Source organism: Chiloscyllium plagiosum, unplaced genomic scaffold (assembly GCF_037043375.1).
Source record: "Chiloscyllium plagiosum isolate Xiang-an unplaced genomic scaffold, Cpla_swu_hap1 HiC_scaffold_32, whole genome shotgun sequence".
NCBI classification, from domain to species: Eukaryota; Metazoa; Chordata; class Chondrichthyes; order Orectolobiformes; family Hemiscylliidae; genus Chiloscyllium; species Chiloscyllium plagiosum.
In genome coordinates, this window is record NW_028270170.1 from 7298271 (window position 1) to 7321497 (window position 23227).

Here is a 23227-nt window from a genome sequence, read left to right on the forward strand (position 1 = left end):
GGAAGGGGGAAGGGGGAGGGGGAAGGGGGAGGGGTAAGGGGGAAAGGGGGAAGGGGGAAAGGGGAAGGGGAAAGGGGGAGGGGGAAAGGGGAAAGGGGGAAGCGGGGAAAGGGGAGGGGGAAGGGGGGAAAGGGAAGAGGGGGGAAGGGGGGAGGAGGGAAGGGGAAGGGAGAAAAGGGGAGGTAGGAAAGGGGGAGAGGGAAAGGGGAGGGGGGAAGGGAGGAAGGAGTATGGGGAGAAAGGGAGGAGGGGCAGGGGGAGAAGGGGGAGGGGGGAGAAAGAGGGGAGGGGGAGAAAAGGAGAGAGGGGGAGGGGGAGAAATGGAGGGGGAGAAAGAGGGAGGGGAGAAAGGGGAGGGGGAGAAAGAGGGAGGGGAGAAAGAGGGAGGGGAGAAAGGGGGAGGGGGAGGGGAGAAAGGGGAGGGGGAGAAAGAGGAGGGGGAGAAAGGGGGAGGTGGAGGGGAGAAAGGGGGAGGATGGGGAGGGGGTAGAAAGGGAGAGGGGGAGTGGGAGAAAGGGGAGGGGGGTGGGAGAAAGGGGGAGGGGGAGAAAGGGGGAGGGGGAGAGAGGGGGGAGAGATGGGGAGAAAGGGGGCGGGGTGAAAGGGGGGAGGGGGAGAAAGGGGTAGGGGGAGTGGGAGAAAGGGGGAGGGGCAGAAAGGGGGATGGGGAGGGGAGAAAGGGGGATGGGTAGGGGAGAAAGGGGGAGGGGTAGGGAAGAAAGGGGGAGGGGAGTGGAGGGTGGAGGAGGTGGGAGGGGGTAAGGGGGAGCGTGCGGGGAGGAGGGGGTAGGGGAAGTGGGGGAGGAGGGGGAGGAGGAGAAAGGGGCAGGGGGAAGGGGAGAAGGGGAGAAAGGAGAGGGGGAGAAAGTGGGAGGAGAAGAGGGGGAGAAAGGGAGAGGGGGAGGGGTGGGAAAGGGGGAGGGGAGAGGCAGGAAAGGGGGAGCGGGGAAGGGGGAGGGGGGGAGAAAGGGTAAGGGGGAAAGAGGGAGGGGGAAAGGGGGAGGGGGGAGAAAGGGGGAGGGGGAGGGGAGAAAGGGGGAGGGGGAAGGGGGAAGGGGGAGGGGGATGGGGGAGGGGGAAAGTGGGAGGGGGAAAGGGGAAAGGGGGAGGGGGATGGGGTGAAAGGGGGAAAGGGGAGGGGGAAAGGGGAGGGGTGAAGGGGGAGGGGGGAGGGGGGAGAAGGGGAAGGGGGAGGGGGGAGAAGGGGGAAGGGGGAGAGAGGGGGGAAGGGGGAGAGAGGGGGGAGGGGAGGAGGGAGAAAGGGGGAGGGGGAGAAGTGGGGAGGGTGGAGGGGAGGAGAAAGGGGGAGGTGGTAAGGGGGAAGGGGGGAGGTGGAAAGGGGGAAGGGGGGAGGGGGAAGGGGAGGGGAAAGGGGGGAGGGGAAAAGGGGGAGGGGGGAAAGGGGGGAAGCGGGGAAAGGGGAGGGGGGAAGGGAGGAAGGGGGAAGGGGGGAAAGAGAGGAGGGGGAAGGGGGAAAGGGGTCCTCCCATGACAATGTTTCTCACCACCAGCAATGCCCTCCTTGTGGCAGTGTGTGCTTGTGCCGAAATAGGAGCCCAACCCCACTGCACCTCCCCAACTCCCCAACTCCCCAACAGCAGCAGACCCTGTTCCTGACAGAATACTGACAGCCTGGGCCTCTGTGGCCTCAAAGATGAAGCGACTAACCTCCAAATTTCTCCACAGAATCCAGGTCAGAGTTAGGGAACATGATGGGATCTCACATTTCATGTCTCCAAATAATAGCAAAAACCCAAATAGATTTTCCTCATTTAAAACAGATCATCGCAAGTGGGTTTTGCTGGTTGGCCAACATTCATTATCTAGGTGTCCAATGACCCAAAGAAACCACAACATGCAAATCCAGCATCCTGTGGTGACCAAGAAGATGCCAAAACTTCTAAGTTCTTAAATGTTAATATCTTACTTCCACAGAGATGGTTTGGTCCATGTTCCTCTTGCTTGGTGTTATTGAAGCCTCCTCCAATGAGTTGCTATGGGTTACGATCCCCTGGCTCATTCCAGAAGGATTCTGGGAAGCAGCAGCATGAGCAGGGGAATTCTGGGTAAGCTGTGCCATGGCGGGATTGTGGTTCTGCCAGATTTTCACCCCAGTCGTGTTCTGTTCCTGGAAGTTCAAGGGTGGGCTGGTAGGGATTTCAAATTCGGAATTCCGTGAGTATGATTCAGTGCTCGAGTGCTTTGGTGATTGGGCAGTCACTTCCTCAATTCCCCTCATCGGGGTCTCATTTGTGGGTCTGTGGAGTAAACCGAAAATCAACTTAAACATGAATTCCCAACAGAGGACAAACTTCCTCCTCCTAACCGCATGCACAGATTTCCACCTTTTAGTCCTTTTTGTATCTACATTGACCAGGTCCTGATCCAAGGTGACCTTCCCAGCACCGGTACTGACAGAGTGCTGCACCATTAGATGTGCCATCTTGGATGAAGTTACAAACCAAAGGGCCCATCTTCCCTCTCAGTGATGAAATGAATCTGTCGCTATTTCCAAGAGGAGAAAGGGGGTTCTATCTGGAATCCTGGTCAACATTCATCCCTCAGACAACTCACCCAAACCTCCCTCATCATCTACACTTCCATTGTGGGTGTCACGGTGGCCCAGTGGTTAGCACTGCTGCCTCACAGCGCCAGAGACCCGGGTTCAATTCCCGCCTCAGGCGACTGACTGTGTGGAGTTTGCACGTTCTCCCCGTGTCTGCGTGGGTTTCCTCTGGGTGCTCCGGTTTCCTCCCACAGTCCAAAGATCACACCTCAAGTGAATTGGCCATGCTAAATTGCCCGTAGTGCTAGGTAAGGGGTAAATGTAGGGGTATGGGTGGGCGGTGGGTCGGTGTGGACTTGTTGGGCCTGTTTCCACACGGTAATGTAATCTAATCTAATCTATTCATGGCAGCTTGCTGCATGCAAATTGGCGCCTGTGTTTCCAACGTTACTCTTTTCAGAATGACATCACTGATTATAACGGTGTCTTCAGCTTATGAAAGGGGCTATATAAATGCAAACCTTTCTTTCTTCAGAGAGAGTGCCTTGGCTGAAGGATTTACATTCTGTCCTGATGCATCTTAAAAAAATAAATTTAACAAAGAGAACCGTTTGAGGCAGTGGTGGGTTCTCAAGGGGTAGCAGGAGGGGTAAAATATCAGAACAGGATAACTACAGCTGGAACACACGGCAAAAACCATCACAGGAACTCGGGGTGTGGGTACGAGGAGGCGGCAACAGACCTCCCCAGGGTGAGAGGGTAAAAACAGGCACATTTACCTGCTGAAACGTCTTGGGCAGGTACCTGTGGAATAGGCTGAGTTGGAGGGCGAACAGCTGAATAAGAGAAAGAAAGAGTAAAAAGACGTCACCAAAACTGGGTGATGCAGTGGACAGCAAAGAAGCACAATGGGACATTGGATCAGATGGGCCAATGGGCTGAGGAGTGGCAGCTAAAGTTTCATTCAGATAAATGCATTTTGGTAAGGCAAACCAGGGCAGGACTTAGAGAGTTAAAGGTTGGGCCCTGGGGAGTGTTGTCAAAGGGACCAAGGGGGTGAAAGTACACAGTTCCTTAAAAGTGGAGTCCCAGGTAGACAGGACAGTGAAGAAAGTGTTTGGTATGTTTGCCTCCATTGATCAGAGCATCAAGTATAAGAGTTGGGAGGTCATGGTGCAGTTGGACAGGACATTGGTAAGGCCACTTTTAGAATACTGCATTCATTTCTGGTCTCCCTGCTATAGGAAAGATGTTGTTAAATTTGAAAGGGTTCAGAAAAGGTTGAGAAGGATATTTCCAGGACTGGAGGCTTTGAGCTGTAGGGAGAGGCTGAACAGGCTGGAGCTGTTTTCTCTGGAGCTTTGGAGGTTGAGGGGTGACCTTATAGAGATTTACAAAATTATGAGGGACATGGAGAGGTTGAATAGCCAAGGTCTTTATTCCCAGGGTGGGAGAGTCCTAAACCAGAGGGCATAGGTTTAAGGAGAAAGGGGAAAGATATAAAAGACACCTAAGGGGCAATTTTTTCACGTAGAGGGTGGTGCGTGTTAGGAATGAGTTGCCAAAGGGAGTGGTGGAGGCTGGTACAATTACATTTAAAAGACACCTGGATTGGTGTATGACTAGGAAGGGTTTAGAGGGATATAACATCCCAGAGTGACCACAGCCCTGAGGTGGAACAGCCTCTCACTGCAGCCAGTGGGATTGGTGCTTTGTGCTGGGACACTGCTCACTGGCCTGTTGCTGGGCCGGGCTTTGAATCATTGACCCATTCAATGGGAAATGGTCACAATTTGCCCAATCTCCAATCCAGCAAATTCCAGTAATGGTGCCACCCTAAGGAAATGCTGTTCACTTCACAGGATCGGGGTTGTACATACATTTCTGAATTCCACCTGAAAGCTGCTGCATGTATAACAGACACCAGGGTCGGTTCCATTACCTTCTCAACGTGGCAAGGGCATCTGTGACAGTCTTACATCGTTTCAGCAGGATATCCAACCTGTGAGGCTCCTCCTTCAGGAACTTCACTGCTTCCACTTCAACACGGAGAATGACTCGCATTTTACTCTGCAGGCTGGGGAACTGAGCTACAGAAACAGGCACAAACCAAGTCAGTTCAACACACACCAGTGCAATACCAATTCAATCCCTCACTCCCCATGCCGAAACAGGTGGACATCTGGGATGCTTGGGAGTGGAATGTCTCCTCGTCCGAGCAGATGAGGTGGAGGAATTGGGAGAACGGGATGGAGTTCTTGCGGGATACTGGGTGGGAGGAGGTGTAGTCCAGGTAGTTATGGGAGTCTGGGGTTTGTAGTAAACATCCGCCTGGAGACTGTCACCAGAGATGGAAACAGAGAGGTCAAGAAAGGTGAGGGGAGTGTCCGAGATGGACCAAGTGAATTTAAGGGGGGGGGTGGAAGTTGTGGGCGAAGTCGATGAACTGCTCTAGTTCAGCCCGGGTGCAGGATACTGCACGGATGCAGTCATTGATGTAATGGCAGAAGTTTGGGGCAGGTTCTGAAGAGGGACTGTTCGACATAGCCGACAAAGAGGCAGGCGTAACTGGGGCCATCTGGGTGCCCATGGCCGCCCCCTGGATTTGGAGGAAGTGGGAAAAGTTAATAGAAAAGTACTTGAGGGTGAAGACCAGTTCGGTGAGGTGGAGAAGGATATAGGTGGAGAGGGACTGGATAGATCTGTTGGAGAGGAAGAAACAGAGGGCTTGGAGGCCACCCTGTGGGATATGGATCTGTATAGGGACTGCATGTCTATAGTGTAGATAAAGTGCTGGGGGCCAGGGACCTGGAAGTTACTGAAGTGTTGGAGGACATGGTTTGTGTCACGGATGTATGTGGGAAGTGCCTGAACCAAGGGGGATAGGATGGAATTGAAGTAGGACGGGATGAGTTCAGTGGGGCAGGAGCATTCCAAGATGATGGGTCAACCAGGGTAGTTGGGCTTGTGGATCTTGGGGAGCAAGTAGAACTGGGCAGTGTAGGGCTGGGGGGCTATGAGTTTGGAGGCAGTGGGGAGGAGGCAATTAGAGCACGGACAGTGCGGGTGGTCTCCCCAGAGCCTGTGGGGTTTACAGACACAAGAATCAGGTCAAGTCCTGTGGGTGTGGTCACAGCAAATACCTTAAAGGTGACCAGAGTCCTTGGACCAACACCACATGGAGGGAGTGACAGAGGACAGACAGTACCTGCCCAATACCCCCCTCTGGGTCAGCTGACAGTGACCCTTCCTCCCCTACCCCCCTCTGAGTCAGCTGACAGTGTCCCTGCCCCCTCCCCCTCCCCCTCCCGGGTCAGCTGACAGTGTCCCTGCCCCCTTCCCCCTCCCCTGGGTCAGCTGACAGTGTCCCTACCCCCTTCTCCCCCTCTGGGTCAGCTGACAGTGTCCCTGCCCCCTTCCCCTCCCCCTCCCGGGTCAGCTGACAGTGTCCCTTCCCCCTCCCCCGGGTCAGCTGACAGTGTCCCTGCCCCCTCCCCCTCCCGGGTCAGCTGACAGTGTCCTTGCCCCATTCACCCCCCCCCTTGGTCAGCTGACAGTGTCCCTGCCCCCTTCTCCCCCCTTTGGGTCAGCTGACAGTGTCCCTGCCCCCTCTCTGCCCCCCCCCGGGTCAGCTGACAGTGACCCTGCCCCCTCCCCCCCGGGTCAGCTGACAGTGTCCCTGCCCCCTTCTCCCCCTTTGGGTCAGCTGACAGTGTCCCTACACTCTTCCCCCCCCTCCCCCTCCCCCTGGGTCAGCTGACAGTGTCCCTGCCCCCTTCCCCCCCCCCCCCCCCGGGTCAGCTGACAGTGTCCCTGCCCCCTTCCCCCCCTCTGGGTCAGCTGACAGTGACCCTCCCCTACCCCCCTCTGGGTCAGCTGACAGTGCCCCTGCCCCCTTACCCTTCAGTTCAGTGAGGGTCTCGCCCAACTGACGTAAGACCAGCGCCTTGTCCTCCAGTTCCTGCACCGTGATCAGCTTCTGATTCAGGTTCGAGTCTCGCTGTAAATCATCCACGGCCTTCTCCAAGTCACTGTCAACAAGAAGACAAATTAAACACCAAGCTCCTTCAGAGAAACAAGAACTGAAGTTAAAACCATCAAGTGATTTGTCAATCTCTGGTGAATGCCCCTGTTATCTGCCTGGTTGCAATCAAGAATATTGAGCTTGACATGTTGCTTTATCACTTCATCGATAAGTGCTGTTGTCGTTTGTACGATGAATTATGTTTGGAATCCAGTCATTGCTATTAGGTTAAAAAGATGTTTGTCATTATTCTGAAATGAAGGAAACACTTGTTCCCTTCTTCGTCTGACCTAGACATCACTCCAACATAACTGACTCTTAACTACCCTCCAAATATCCGACAGTTAATCCCTGGGGGAAGTAGGGATGGGCAGTAAGTGTGACCCTGATTTAGTCCCTGCCTAAGTTCTGTCCGGAAGCCTGCCTTCTTCATAGAAGATTCCTGAAGAAGGGCTTATGCCTGAAACGTCGATTCTCCTGCTCCTTGGATGCTGCCTGACCTGCTGCGCTTTTCCAGCAACACATTTTCAGTTCTTCATAGAAGTACCTCTTTCAGCCAGTGAGAGGCAGTAGAGCTTCACACATGTAACTGGCTCACCGTAGAAACTTTATCCCTTTAGCTTCACTTGAACCGGGCAGTCATTTCAAGGTGAAACTTCATTGTTCACTGAGTCCTAAAGCAGAACCGATTAAAACAAATGGTTGTCATGTTCAGGATAGTTATGTCGAAGGGTAATCAGGACAAAGTAAAAATCTGGGTTAGCGCAACCAGTTACAGTCCAGAAGAGCCTTTGTTAAGTTGCTGCAAATAATTATAGAGTCATAGAGATGTACAGCATGAAAACTGACCCTTCAGTACAACCCGTCCATGCCGACCAGATATCCCAACCCAATCTCGTCCCATCTGCCAGCACCTGGCCCATATCCCTCCAAACCCTTTCTATTCATATACCCATCCAGATGCCTTTTAAATGTTGCAATTGTACCAGCCTCCACCACATCCTCTAGCAGCTCACTCCATACACGTACCATCCTCTGCGTGAAAAAGTTGCCCCTTAGGTCTCTTCTTTATCTTTCCCCTCTCACCCTAAACCTATGCCCTCTAGTTCTGGACTCCCCGACCCCAGGGAAAATACTTTGTCTATTTATCCTATTGATGCCCCTCATAATTTTATAAACCTCTATAAGGTCACCCCTCAGCCTCCGACGCTCCAGGGAAAACGGCCCCAGCCTGTTCAGCCTTTCCCTATAGCTCAAATCCTCCAACCCTGGCAACATCCTTGTAAGCCTTTTCTGAACCCTTTCAAGTTTCACAACATCTTTCTGATAGGAGGGAGACCAGATTTGCATGCAATATTCCAACAGTGGCCTAACCAATGTCCTATACAGCCGCAACATTTTCAATGTATAATTTCAGTTACATCACACTGTAAATTTTTGCTATAAATTCTGTGCCTTACAATTGTGTCCTCCACAATCACCTGATGAAGGAGCAGTGCTCTGAAAGCTAGTGCTTCCAATTAAACCTGTTGGACTATAACCTGGTGTTGTGTGATTTTTGACTTTGTACATGCTAATCCAACACAGGCATCTCCAAATCATCCCAACTTCTGTACTCAATACTCTGACTAATAAAGGAAAGCATAGCAAATGCCTTCTTCACTATCCTATCTACCTGTGACTCCACTTTCAAGGAGCTATGAACCTGCACTCCAAGGTCTCTTTGTTCAACAACACTCCCTAGGACCTTACCATTAAATGTATAAGTCCTTCTAAGATTTGCTTTCCCAAAATGCAGCCCATTGGCCAATCTGGTCAAGATCCTGTTGTAATCTGAGGTAACCTTCTTTGCTGTTCACTACACCTCCAATTTTGGTGTCACCTGCAAACTTACTAACTATACCTCTTATACTCACATCCAAATCGTTTGTATAAATGATGACTGGGAACTTGAATTTAAATCTCCCTCTAATATCCTGAGAATTTGAATTCAGTTTTTAAAAAATATGCTTTCAGCGCAAGTGACCATGGATTTGTTGGTGAGCAGTCTGTAGTGAATGAGGATTTTCAATCTTCCTCAGTCCAGCTCCCATCTAACTCCATCTGACATCTCTGAGGTAGACCCTGCAATGAGGGTAGGAAAAGTATCAAAGCAGAGTATTGTCCAACTGGACACAGGCACTGCAGAGGGACCTAGGTGATCTACATGAATTGCAAAAAATGAGCGTGCGGATCCATCAAGGAAGACAAATGTAACATTGGACTTGATTGTGAGGAGTAGGGGAGGGAAGGTTGTCTTTAATAGCATAGAACATTGGTGAGTCACACCCAGATACTGTGTTTGAATTTAACAGGGTGTACGCTTGCCTTGGAGGTAATTCAGAGATGGTATATGAGGTTGATTCCTGGGGGTGAAGAGATTTTCTAACCAGGAAACGTTGAGCTAGCTGGATTACACTGCCTGCAGCTCAGAAGAATGAGAAGTGATTGTGATAAAAATGTAAACTTCTGAAGAGCATCTAGAGCTAAGTAAACAGTTTCAGAGTAAGGGATCTGAGAGTAAAGAAATGGTCCCCACAGCAGCCAATCATTGAGCCTGTGTCACAGAATATATTCACAGGAGGTACTCCTGAACCACAAAGGAATCAAGGTTTATGGAGGTTAGGCAGAAAATCATCGAATGCCTACAATGTGGAAGCAGGCCATTCAGCCCACTGGATTCACACTAACCCTCTGAAGAGCATTCCACGCAGACCTCCCCCCCCCCACCCCCCCAATTCTCCCAATTCCCCATGGCTAACCCATCTAGCCTTCACACTATGGGGCAATTTAGCATGGTCAATCCAACTAACCTACACATCTTTGGAACGTGGGAGGAAACCAGAGCACCCAGAAGGTAAACACGCAGACACGGGGAGAATATGTAAACTCCACAGAGACAGTACCTGAGGCTGGAATCGAACCTGGGTACCTGGCACAATGAAGCAGCAGTGCTAACCACTGAGCCACCATGCCACCCAAGTGGAGTTACACTCACAATCAGATCCAGGCTGATACGTCCCTGTGTTCTTATGTTCAAAACTGGTATCAAAGAATTGACCATTAATGTAAGCCTTGCCCACCTCCCAAGAATTAGCTAAAGAAGGGTACAAGCCATAACTTTACACTGAAAACATGAAATCACCCAAACTCTCCCAAATAACACAAACATTGTCACCCCTTGTATTTCTCTTTCTGCACAATCTGCCTGGCTCCAGCACTGCAGCAAGGTTTATCACGGAAGGAGATCTCCACATACGTAGCTCACTCACTGGGCCATTGCATCCTCCTCAGCAGAACACTCGGACCTCAGTTTAATCTTCCACCAGCAGCAGTGCAGCACTCCCTCAATACTGCACTGAGAGTTCCAGCTGAGATAGTGCACTGACTGGAATCCACAACATTGTGACTCAGAGCACAGAGTGATGAATACCCAATGGGCCTTCATGTGGTCAATATTTCTGTTGTAAAACATTTGTTTACTTTTTATCGAGTCCAACATGAAAAAAACTTTCCGGCAGTAATCCCCAATGGCTATTCAAGCCTCGAGGTGTGCAGGAACAAAAGGACCTGGATGTTTATGTTGATAAATTGCTAAAGAGTCATGACAGGCAGAGCAAGCAGTTAATAAAGGACACAGCATCCTATACTTTATTAAAATGAGAACAGAGTACAGGAGCAGGGAGGTTATGTCAAATGTGTACAAGAAACTAGTTAGACGTCAACTAAAGTATTGTGTATAGTTCTGGACACAACAGTTTGTGAGGATGTGAACGTATTGGAGTCAGTCCGGTGCAGGTTTATGAATAGTTCCAGTTATGAAGATATATTAGAGAATTTGGGATGCCTTTTTTGAGAAAAGGCTAAGGGATAAAATTTTCCAAAATCATGAGTCAGCTGGATAGACCAGAGAATGTGTTTTCCAAGAATGAGATCAAGAGGATGCAAACATAAGGCAATTTGCAAAAGCAGCAAATGCTAAGCAAGGAAACGCTTTTTTACACACAGCGAGTGGGAGGGTTCTGCCACACTGCCTGAACGTGTGGTGGAGGCAGGTTCAATTCAGACATTCGAAGGGGCATTAGACGATACTCTTTTGCTTTATGCGTTTTCTCCTGTTCTCTCTGCCAAAATATATCAACTTTCAACTCTCTGTTTTGAACCTTATCTCCCAACTAGCTGCCCACGCCATCAGCTTGTCAACAACAGCTGTCCCCAATAGTTTTCCAAGCTTTGTATCATCTGCAAACTTGGAAATTGTTCACTTGATAGACACATCAGGAAAAGCAAGTGTTCCAAAATCAACACCTGGGGAACTCCACTACACATTCCACCATCCCAAAAAAATTCCATTAACCATTCCTCTTTCATATCCCTCAACCAATCCTTCAACAACAGGAATAAGCTGAGTAACTTTCAAAAATATCACAGAAGTACATGCCCATCACGCTCCTCCCCATAGGAAAAGGTGAGGATTGCAGATGCTGGAGATCAGAGTGTGGCGTTGGAAAAGCACAGCGGGTCAGGCAGCATCCGAGGAGCAGGCGCATCGTGCTTCGGGCATAAGCCCTTCTCTTCCCAATGTCAAACACACAAGCAGTACACAATCTATTACACAGTGAGTTTTACCTAAAACCTTCCATCTTTCAAAAGACATAAGCCATATTATTTTGTGTCCTTGCTTCAATTATCCATTGTACCATGATTCTGAAACAGATTCACCATTGCTCTGTATCCCTAGCTCAGCCAACAAAAAAAAGTTTGATTGGATCATATAAAACCCAATCCGATTACAATGAATTTGCTTTGCTTCACTTTGTAAATGGATTAGTTTCTGATTAATGCAATGAGTTGTTGGATGTCTTAGAGATGTGCAATGGAGCACTTGCTGTTGCTTGGTAACAGGATACTGCTGACAGGTGTGCAATGTACTTGCCCATCTGAGAAAATGATAAAAACAGCCAGCCTGCAGACTTGCTGTGATGGAAGGTGCATGGTATATATGGATTATATTTTTTGGATTTGGATTTTGTAAAGAAAGAGGCAGATGGATCTGGGTCAGTTCTGTGAAGGCATTTTTTGTTAGACCAGGTCAGGAAAGCATTTGGAACTGGGGCCTAAGTGCATCGATTCCAAGAAAAAATGTGATTAAATGTCTGGCGGAATGCCTGGAGTATTCATGGATGGAATGTTTATCCTGCTGAGTTTACAATCGACCAGAAAGGCAGGAATTATTATTTTACATTTCAGAACAGAAGGTTCATGGTCCTGGTTCAGAAGAATCAGGTGTTCAGTTTGGAAGGGAACTCCTTGCATAATAATTAATCTTGTAACTCTGGGCACCCTCTAAAACCAAGAGTTTTAAAACGCAGAGTTTCTAAACCAGGAAGGCTTGGGCAGAAATCTTAAAGTTATTGGAGCTGAACAAGAGTAGGCCATCAGAATTGTCAAAGGTTCATGACAATGGATTTGGAAAAGAATGATAAAATACCTCTGCAGTCCAACAGAAAGAATCTCAGTAGAGTCAATTTAGTAGAAACTTGTGAATTGGGATAGAAGTGAAATTTGTTTCGTATTGAGCATCTGTAAAAAGATAGTGATGGAGAACTGGCTAAAACTTTGGTTTACTGGTTATATTAAGATCTTTCTAGCTGTTACACATATATAGCTTTGTTAGTTTTGCTTTTGAGTAAGAAGTCTACATTCTATTGTTAAAGAACATTTGGAGCCTCACCCAAGTAAGTTTCAGTGACTAATGACCAAGATAACCAGTTGCAACAATTAAACCTGTGATCTATCAAACCAGGTTCCCCCTGGGATCTGCCTTATCCAGTATCTGCATTAGCTCAGATGGTAATATTTGGGGGCTCATCTGGGATTGATATTCAATGAATTTAGGAGGCATCTGAGTCTCTTTTAAACACAGGAATGTGTGAAGAGATTGAATCTAAAAGGAAAGTTTTGTAGCAAAATTTGTTGCATGGATTGGAATTTCAATTTGGCCTTGAACATTGCTAAGATTTTCTCTGAGAGTAGAAATCATTAACAGTGGGTTATTTGAAATCTTGGCCTCAGGTGAAGCTGATAGAGCCAGCAGTAGAAATAAAAGCAGGATCCCATAAGGATGGGATAATTAAATTAACGACCCAGGATTTAGAATTAACAGGAAAGTCTGCAGTTGATGTGTCATTGCTAGAATTAGTAAGATTCAAACAAAAATGAAACTAAAACTTGAGACAGAAAGAGACATTTAAAAATCAGAATTGGAATAGAAGAAGAGAAAAACAAAAGGAGAAAGAATGAAAAATTAAATTGGAATAAAAATCTCGAGTTGAAGAGTGAGGAGAAAGATAAGCAAATAAAATTGAAAGAGAGAAAAAAGAAAAAACAGAGGAGAATAGGAAGATGGAATGTTAAACCTTGAACTCCAAAGAGATCAGGGATTCAGACAAGAGGATTGGGAGAGAGGCACAGTAGCTTAGAATGATGAATCAGGGATTTTGATTTAACTAAAAATAAATATCTGCAACATTTACAGAGTGGAAAGATATTCCACCTCATATGCAAAGGACCTGGACAAATGAAGTGGCTAAAAAACATTTGGACCTTTAGCTGGGAGAGTGTTGGGACCTTTAGCTGGAAGAGTGTTGAGACCTTTAGCTGGGAGAGTATTGAGACCTTTAGCTGGAAGAGTGTTGGGACCTTTAGCTGGGAGAGTATTGAGACCTTTAGCTGGGAGAGTGTTGGGACCTTTAGCTGGGAGAGTGTTGAGACCTTTAGCTGGAAGAGTGTTTGGACCTTTAGCTGGGAGAGTGTTGAGACCTTTAGCTGGAAGAGTGTTTGGATCTTTAGCTGGGAGAGTATTGAGACCTTTAGCTGGAAGAGTGTTGGGACCTTTAGCTGGGAGAGTGTTTGGACCTTTAGCTGGGAGAGTGTTGGGACCTTTAGCTGGGAGAGTGTTAGGACCTTTCGCTGGGAGAGTGTTGGGATCTTTAGCTGGGAGAGTATTGAGACTTTTAGCTGGAAAAGTGTTGGGTCCTTTAGCTGGGAGAGTGTTGGGACCTTTAGCTGGAAGAGTGTTTGGACCTTTAGCTGGGAGAGTGTTTGGACCTTTACCTGGGAGAGTGTTTGGACCTTTAGCTGGGAGAGTGTTGGGACCTTTAGCTGGAAGAGTGTTGGGACCTTTAGCTGGGAGCGTGTTGGGACCTTTAGCTGGGAGAGTGTTGGATCCTTTAGCTGGAAGAGTGTTGGGACCTTTAGCTGGAAGAGTGTTGGGATCTTTAGCTGGGAGAGTGTTGGGACCTTTCGCTGGGAGAGTGTTGGGACCGTTCGCTGGGAGAGTGTTGGGTCCTTTAGCTGGAAAAATGTTGGGTCCTTTAGCTGGAAGAGTGTTGGGACCTTTAACTGGGAGAGTGTTGGGACCTTTAGCTGGAAGAGTATTGGGACCTTTAGCTGGGAGAGTGTTGGGACCTTTAGCTGGGAGAGTGTTGGGTCCTTTAGCTGGGAGAGTGTTGTGTCCTTTAGCTGGAAGAGTGTTGGGACCTTTAGCTGGGAGAGTGTTTGGACCTTTAGCTGGGAGAGTGTTGGGACCTTTAGCTGGGAGAGTATTGAGACCTTTAGCTGGGAGAGTGTTGGGACCTTTAGCTGGGAGAGTGTTGAGACCTTTAGCTGGGAGAGTGTTGGGTCCTTTAGCTGGGAGAGTGTTGCGACCTTTAGCTGGAAGAGTGTTTGGACCTTTAGCTGGGAGAGTGTTTGGACCTTTACCTGGGAGAGTGTTTGGACCTTTAACTGGGAGAGTGTTGGGTCCTTTAGCTGGGAGAGTATTGAGACCTTTAGCTGGAAGAGTGTTTGGACCTTTAGCTGGGAGAGTGTTTGGACCTTTAGCTGGGAGAGTGTTGGGACCTTTAGCTGGAAGAGTATTGGGACCTTTAGCTGGGAGAGTGTTGGGACCTTTAGCTGGGAGAGTGTTGGATCCTTTAGCTGGAAGAGTGTTGGGACCTTTAGCTGGAAGAGTGTTGGGACCTTTAGCTGGGAGAGTGTTGGGACCTTTCGCTGGGAGAGTGTTGGGACCTTTCGCTGGGAGAGTGTTGGGTCCTTTAGCTGGAAAAATGTTGGGTCCTTTAGCTGGAAGAGTGTTGGGACCTTTAACTGGGAGAGTGTTGGGACCTTTAGCTGGAAGAGTATTGGGACCTTTAGCTGGGAGAGTGTTGGGACCTTTAGCTGGGAGAGTGTTGGGTCCTTTAGCTGGGAGAGTGTTGTGTCCTTTAGCTGGAAGAGTGTTGGGACCTTTAGCTGGGAGAGTGTTTGGACCTTTAGCTGGGAGAGTGTTGGGACCTTTAGCTGGGAGAGTATTGAGACCTTTAGCTGGGAGAATGTTGGGTCCTTTAGCTGGGAGAGTATTGAGACCTTTAGCTGGAAGAGTGTTTGGACCTTTAGCTGGGAGAGTGTTTGGACCTTTAGCTGGGAGAGTGTTGGGACCTTTAGCTGGGAGAGTATTGGGACCTTTAGCTGGGAGAGTGTTGGGACCTTTAGCTGGGAGAGTGTTGGATCCTTTAGCTGGAAGAGTGTTGGGACCTTTAGCTGGAAGAGTGTTGGGACCTTTAGCTGGGAGACTGTTGGGACCTTTCGCTGGGAGAGTGTTGGGACCTTTCGCTGGGAGAGTGTTGGGTCCTTTAGCTGGAAAAATGTTGGGTCCTTTAGCTGGAAGAGTGTTGGGACCTTTAACTGGGAGAGTGTTGGGACCTTTAGCTGGAAGAGTATTGGGACCTTTAGCTGGGAGAGTGTTGGGACCTTTAGCTGGGAGAGTGTTGGGTCCTTTAGCTGGGAGAGTGTTGTGTCCTTTAGCTGGAAGAGTGTTGGGACCTTTAGCTGGGAGAGTGTTTGGACCTTTAGCTGGGAGAGTGTTTGGTCCTTTAGCTGGAAGAGTGTTGTCTCCTTTAGCTGGAAGAGTGTTGGGACCTTTAGCTGGGAGAGTGTTGGGTCCTTTAGCTGGAAGTGTGTTGGGACCTTTAACTGGAAGAGTGTTGGGACCTTTAGCTGGGAGAGTGTTGGGACCTTTAGCTGGGAGGGTGTTTGGACCTTTAGCTGGGAGAGTGTTGGAACCTTTAGCTGGGAGAGTGTTGGGACCTTTAGTTGGGAGAGTGTTGGGACCTTTAGCTGGGAGGGTGTTTGGACCTTTAGCTGGGAGAGTGTTGGGACCTTTAGCTGGGAGAGTGTTGGGACCTTTAGCTGGGAGAGTGTTGGGACCTTTAGCTGGAGAGTGTTGGGACCTTTAGCTGGGAGTGTGTTTGGACCTTTAGCTGGGAGAGTGTTGGGACCTTTAGCTGGGAGAGTGTTGGGACCTTTAGCTGGGAGAGTGTTGGGACCTTTAGCTGGAAGAGTATTGGGACCTTTAGCTGGGAGAGTGTTGGGACCTTTAGCTGGGAGAGTGTTGGGACCTTTAGCTGGAAGAGTATTGGGACCTTTAGCTGGGAGAGTGTTGGGACCTTTAGCTGGGAGAGTGTTGGGACCTTTAGCTGGAGAGTGTTGGGACCTTTAGCTGGAAGAGTGTTGAGATCTTTAGCTGGAAGAGTATTGGGACCTTTAGCTGGGAGAGTGTTGGGACCTTTAGCTGGAAGAGTGTTGAGACCTTTAGCTGGGAGAGTGTTGGGACCTTTAGCTGGAAGAGTGTTGGGACCTTTAGCTGGGAGAGTGTTGGGACCTTTAGCTGGAGAGTGTTGGGACCTTTAGCTGGAAGAGTGTTGAGACCTTTAGCTGGAAGAGTATTGGGACCTTTAGCTGGGAGAGTGTTGGGACCTTTAGCTGGAAGAGTGTTGAGACCTTTAGCTGGAAGAGTATTGGGACCTTTAGCTGGGAGAGTGTTGGGACCTTTAGCTGGAAGAGTGTTGAGACCTTTAGCTGGGATAGTGTTGGGACCTTTAGCTGGGAGAGTGTTGGGTCCTTTAGCTGGAAGAGTGTTGGGTCCTTTAGCTGGAAGAGTGTTGGGACCTTTAGCTGGGAGAGTGTTGGGACCTTTAGCTGGGAGTGTGTTTGGACCTTTAGCTGGGAGCGTGTTGGGACCTTTAGCTGGGAGAGTGTTGGGACCTTTAGCTGGGAGAGTGTTGGGACCTTTAGCTGGGAGAGTGTTGGAACCTTTAGCTGGAAGAGTGTTGAGACCTTTAGCTTGAAGAGTGTTGGAACCTTTAGCTGGGAGAGTGTTGGGACCTTTAGCTGGGAGAGTGTTGGGACAGACATAGCTGTGAATGTGCACACCAACCTGTCAAGAGGGCAATCTGCAACTATGAACCTGTCAAAATGTAATACACAAAGCTTATTATGAAGCTTAATTAATTAAAGTATGAGATTTTAAGACAGCCTAATCAGACATTTACAGATTCTGTAAGAGACAAAAAAAAATTGGATTTGTTGTTGCAATCACTGGATCTAAACAAATCAGAAAGAAACTCAGTGATGTGCATCACATGGCGGGTCCGCCAGGCAGGAGCAAACGTCACCGGGTGTGGCTTATTAAAGTGTTAAAGAGAGGTTATGACAGGGAGGATCGTCACTAGAAAAGAGTGTTAACAATACTGAAAGTAATAGCAAGTGAAATAAAAGTGTCAGACCAGTTGGAGATACTTAAAAGAAAAAAACAGAGGAGAATAGGAAGATGGAATGTTAAACCTTGAACTCCAAAGTTGGCTATAATATTATGCTATCATCCAGAAAACTATCAAAGTGAATCACAGAAGTTGTATAGAGTCAGAGAACAATTCGGTTGAATAAGCCAATAAAGCCAATTAGCTATATATAATGTTAATGTTGGGGAAGTGTTACCAATAGAACAATATTCTTATAGACACAATCTAGAGTGTTAAGGAAGCTCCATAAATGCAAGTTGTTGTTATTTCAAATTGGGCTTCATCACACCAAGAATCTTTCCAAGAGTTTGATTTAAATTATCTCCTTCTGTTTGCATTAGGAATCCTTCCAAATTCATGGTCGAAATGTAAAAGCAAAGACTTGAGAGACAATCCTTTGTATTTAGCAGCAGTTAGCAGCCATTAGAATCTCCTCCTATTTACTTACAGCCATGATCACCAGATGGCATTGGTTGTCAGTGAGTCAGACTGTGCAATGTTTCTCTCCTCTGCCTCTCTTCAGATCCAAGTGTTATTGAGCTCAGCTGATGTTATTCATGAACAAGTCAGAAATAAAACCTGGCTTGATAGATCATATGATCATTTTGTTGTTGAGTTGTTTAACATAGTCAGTCACTGAAACATATCCACATGAAGCTGCAGACTTTCCTCATTGATTACACAGACAAAGAAAATGACAAACCTAAGCCATATAACTACAGATGATTGTTAAAACACACAACAAAACAAAGTCACAACCTGTTTCCCAACACTATCCATGACAGAGACGCAAGTCCAGCGAGATTGCACTGTTATCTCAACTCTTTGAGTTTCTCCTTAACTAACTGCTTCCAGTTTCTGTGCCATGGACTGCAGAGAAAATGAGTTTTTTCTGCTGAAGTGTTTATTCACAAATTTGAGGGCCAATAAACTCAACTGTTCTAATAATCTACAGTTTCTGAGTAGACTAAACCCTTTGATTGGGTGATTGGTTAACTGAAACTGCAAGGAGAAAGTGAGGACTGCAGATGCTGGTTTATTCCCGAAATGTCGATTCTCCCGCTCCTTGGATGCTACCTGACCTGCTGCGCTTTTCCAGCAACACATTTTCAGTAACTGAAACTGCACTCAATTCCTTCCAGGAGAGAAACTAAACATGCTTCTGAAGTCAACTCTGATGATCTCCGAAGTGAATTTTTAAAAGACACTTGCTCAATCTCAGATTATGCTGAACTGAATATAAAGCTAATGGCCTTAAATCCTTACCCTACCTGTTGTAAACTCAAACGTACAACTACTCAGCTCTGCATTCACTTGCTTTTTGACAAATGCTGAATTTAAGACACTCTTTCAGAAGGAGTGTCCACAGAAGTAACCTACGCCCATTCGCCTCTATTTTGAAATTAAAAATCCAGAATATATTTAAGTTTTACACCTTTCATCACACTGTTTTGACTGCATTACAATTTAAACAGTGTCAGTGTCTACCCAGCTAATTCTAACCCAGAACCTCAAACTTTATTAAAATCATCAGCCTTTCCTTCACATTCTTATCGAGATTTCTACCTGAAAGCACGCATCAGAAATTTGGGTCAGGCTGTCAGGTGAGACACTCAGAAGCTGTCACCCACGTGGAGGGATGATCCTGTGGGTCTCCCTGACCTGCCTGTCTAAATTCTGAACAACAGCGACCTTGCTACATGAGAATTGGTTGCTGAGGCAGGAGTCGTTAGCCAATCCTAACTGCCTTTGAGAGGCAGCAGTGATCTGTCTTCTGAATTAAAACTGGAAGGGTTTCATCGGCCATTTCAGAGAGCAGCTAAAACTTTTCTTTCATGGGATGTGGGAGTGACTGGTTATGCCAGCAATTACTGTCTGTGTGTAATTAGCCATGAGAAGGTGGGGGTGAAAAACTTCTTGAACTTTGCAATCTATGTGGTAACACTCATTGTGGTTAAGGATCAACCAGTCTGGAGTCACAGTTAGGGTCAGATATTGAGGGTAAGGATGGCAGATTTCCTTCTCTGAAGGAGATTAGCAAATCAAGTGACAATCCAGTCACGTTAATATTATTGTAGTGTCACTGAGCTCAATGTTCTGCCCTTTCAAGTTATGGTTCATATAATCTGCTGTCAGTCCATTTGGCTTTGTAAATAACTTCCAACTTACTTCAGCTGCTGCACAATCATCTCTTCGTCATTCAGATACTTCTGTCTCTCCTCTTCTACCAGAGCACGCTGGCGATGGAGAGGGTCTTCCTGCTTCCTTAGAGTTTCTGTCACCCTGATACTTATCTCTGACTCCAAGCGCTTCATCATGTTCTTCATGGTGTCTTGGCTTTGGACCTGTTAGAGAGGGTAATGAACAATACATCAAAACCTGAACTGCAGGACTGAACAGACAGTGAGTATCTCCTTTGGGAATGATAAGGCTGAGGACTCTATAGAGGATAACAAATCCAATCAGCAGCCCTGTTTTAATGTCTGGATAGATAATCACACTGTTAAGTTTGTTAATATCTTTATTTAAGACGTAGGAGAAACTGCAGTAGCTATTAAGTATCTGAGTATGACTACACATACACAGGCTATGTATATGTCAATACCTCTGAGCTAGGAGACCCAGGTTAAAGTCTCATCTGCTCCAGAGGTATGTCAATAACATCTTTGAACAGGTTGGTTGGAAAAATACAAAAGTACACATATATAGGGAGTACCAATAACAGTGTACGGGAGGAGGGGGGTGGTGGTTTTGAAAGGAGCTGTAAGATTGAGTAGTAAATAAACTCTATCCACAAAGGAAGGTTTCTCAGTTTCTTGAATAAAATCAAAATCCTGTGGATGCTGGAAATCTGAAACAAATACAGAGAATGTTGGAGAAACTCAGTAGGTCTGGCAGCATCTGTGGAGAGAGAAACAGTTAACATTTCCAGTCAAGTATGACTCTTCCTCAGAACTGTACATCCCCAATGACGGGTCATATCCCAGACAGGTATACCAGCTCTCTCTGCCTGTCTGAGTATAATGAAGCCAAAGTAGAGGTATTATCCATTCCCTCAATCCCCTGCTCACACTGCTGGCCTGGCTTCTAGCTCTGCTCTCATTTAAAGTTTTAAACCATTGGTTGAGAGACAGAGTGGTGGTAGAGGGTTGTTTCTTGGACTAGAGGCCTGTGACCAAAGGTGTTCCACAGGGACGGGTGCTGGGTCCACTCATTTGTCATTTATATAAATAATTTGGATGAGAATTTCGGATGCATGGTAAGTAAGTTTGCGGATGACAGCAAAATTGTTTGTAAAGTGGACAGTGAAGAGGGTTATCTAATATTACAATGGGATCTTGATCAACTAGACCAATGGGCTGAGGAGTGGCAGATGGAGTTGAATCTGGATAAATGTGAGGTGTTGCATTTTGGGAAAACAAACAAGGGCAAGACTTATACAATTGATGGTAGGGCCCTGGGTAGTGTTGTAGAACAGAGAGACCTAGGGGTTCAGGTACATAATTCCTTGAAAGATGCATCATAGGTAGATAGGATGGTTAAGAAGGCACCTTGCATGCTTGCCCTCATTGCTCAGAACATTGAGTACACGGTCGGGATGTCATGTTGCAGTTGTATAGGACATTGGTGAGGCTACTTTTGGAGTACTAGGTATAGTTCTGGGCACCCTGCTATAGTTTGGACATTACTATGTTGGAGAGGATTCAGATAAGAGTTACAAGGATGTTGCCGGAACTGGAGGGTTTGAGGTATAAGGAGAGGCTGGATAGGTTGGGACTTTTTACACTAGAGCGTGGCTGAGGGATGATCTTATAGAGATTTATAAAATCATGAAGGGCAGAGATAAGGTGAATAGCAAAGATTTTTTTCTCTAGGGTAGGGGAGTTCAAAACTCGAGGATATATTTCTGAGGTGAGAGGAGAAAGATTTAAAAGGGACCTGAGGGGCAACTTTATCACACAGAGGGTGGTTCGTGTGTGAAATGAATTACCAGGGGAAGTGGGTAGATGCAGGTACAGTTACAACATTTAAAAAACATTGGACAGGTACATATATAGGAAAGGGTTAGAGGAATATGGGCCAAATGCAGGCAAATGGGATTAGTTTGGGAAATTGGGAAAACTTGGTACGCATGGACAGGTTGGACTGAAGGATTTGTTTCCGTGCTGTTTGACTCTGTGAACTAAAGTTGGATCCATTTTCTAAGACCCTCCACTGCATGCAACTGAACCTCACACCCAAGTGGAAGGCTCCTGATGGACTCTCTCACTTTGTGAACTTACCCATCCCCTTCAGACAGTGCCAGTGTGAAAACCCCAAAAGGTGACTGTTTCACCTGGGAGCACAATCAAGATCCAGAAACAATCCTGATTTCCATCTCCCAGCCCAAGAATCAAGGCAGCAACAATTCCAGGTTTCTGTGCCACCATCCCAAGATTCGGAATAATTCCCCATCCATTCCATTAAGGAAATTAGACAAAAAGAAATGGAAAATGATATATACTGGGACAATCCCTTGGATGGTTTCAATCTATTATTGCATTGTTTCAGTGCTAATGTTAACGCGACACACAGGTTAATGTCCAACAGCCAAGGCAGAAACTTCTATAAGTCAACATCAAGCCTCCAAAATGATAATTCCTTTAACGGAACAAGAAACCCCAGTCTCAGACGTTCAAATTCTCAGATAAAATCTAAAGTCATGGTGGAGTGAGTAATTTGGAGATAGTGAGGACTGCAGGTGCTGGAGAGTCAGAGTCGATAAAGTGTGGTGCTGGAAAAGCACAGCAGGTCAGGCAGCATCCGAGGAGCAGGAGAGTTGATGCTTTGAGCATAAGCCCTTCATCAGGACAGGTGAAGGGCTAATGCCCGAAATGTCAACTCTCCTGCTCCTTGTTTGCTGCCTGACCTGTTGTGCTTCTTCCAGCACCACACTTTATCAACTCAGAGTGAGTAACTTATCTCCTGTCTCTACATGACGCAAGTCAGGAGTGTGATGGAAAATTGCCCATTTTCCTGGATGACGTAGCTCCAAAAACACTCAAGAAGCTTCCACCAGGATAAAGTAGCCCGCTTCATTGGCACCAGCTTGAAGTTAAACTCCCTCCACAACTGATGCATAATGCTGACAGTGTGTACTGTATATGAGATGCATTACAACACTCCTTTGACAACACTTTGCAAATCCACAGCCTCTACCATTGAGAAGGACAAGGGCAGCAGATACATGATCCACCTATACCACCACCTACAAGTTTCCTGAGAAGATACTCACCATCCTACTTGGAAATAGATCACTGCTCCTTCAGCATTGCTGGATCAATATCTTAGAACTGCATTCTGGGTCCGTCTCCCTACGGCAAATGGTCAGCAGTGGTTCAGGAAGGCAGCTCACTGCCACCTTCCTGGTGATTTGGGATGGGCAATATACTAGTCAGTGATGTTCACATTCTACTCATGAATACAAATAAAAACCACACACCAGCAGCCCGTGGGCTAAGATCACAGACAGCTGACCTCTTCACCGCTCTCTCAGCAATCAATCCCGATCACCAGCTGAGCAGAGGAACAGGAGAATTCTCTTTGGTTCTGAGATGGGAACAATTGTTTCAAACAGCTCAAAAACAACACCTGAGGGCAACTTCAGATCAAATGAGAAGTGAGAGGGGTTTAAACCTCTGTTCCAAACTCTGTGCTTTCTGCTGTGAAATGGACCTCATGTTAAACTGAGGCTTCTCCTGCTGGCTCGAGAGGGACAAGATCCTGCGACGCTATTTCACAGAAGAGTAGGGGAGCTACAAATGAACAAGAGAGTTACTTGGCCCTTCAAGTTTGCTCTGCCATCCAATAAGATCATGGCTGATCTGGTTTTTAACCTCAACTCTACATTCTTGTACACCCTGATAATCATTCATCCCCAGCCACAGCCTTGAGAGGAAGGGAACTCCAAATACTCTCAACCCTCGTGGAGAAACCCCTTATTTATAAACTGTGATCCTCGAGTTCTAGATTCTCCCACAAGAGGGAACATCCTTTCCA

At 47.1% G+C, this 23227-nt stretch overlaps 1 protein-coding gene across 17 annotated transcripts in view; it reads right to left on the reverse strand.

Moving 5' to 3' along the window:
* The window catches only part of srcin1a (SRC kinase signaling inhibitor 1a), a 584261-nt gene that overhangs the window by 38747 nt on the left and 522287 nt on the right, over positions 1-23227 (reverse strand). For 16 of the 17 annotated variants that reach the window (XM_087977753.1, XM_087977757.1, XM_087977752.1 and 13 more), the window contains 5 exons: positions 19358-19533; positions 6407-6537; positions 4449-4596; positions 3286-3342; positions 1928-2258 (listed from right to left, as the gene is read on the reverse strand). In XM_087977753.1, coding sequence (XP_087833879.1) covers positions 1928-2258; positions 3286-3342; positions 4449-4596; positions 6407-6537; positions 19358-19533 — 843 coding nt within the window. The remainder of the gene's footprint in view (positions 1-1927; positions 2259-3285; positions 3343-4448; positions 4597-6406; positions 6538-19357; positions 19534-23227) is intronic. The other variant, XM_087977751.1, reaches the window with a different exon arrangement.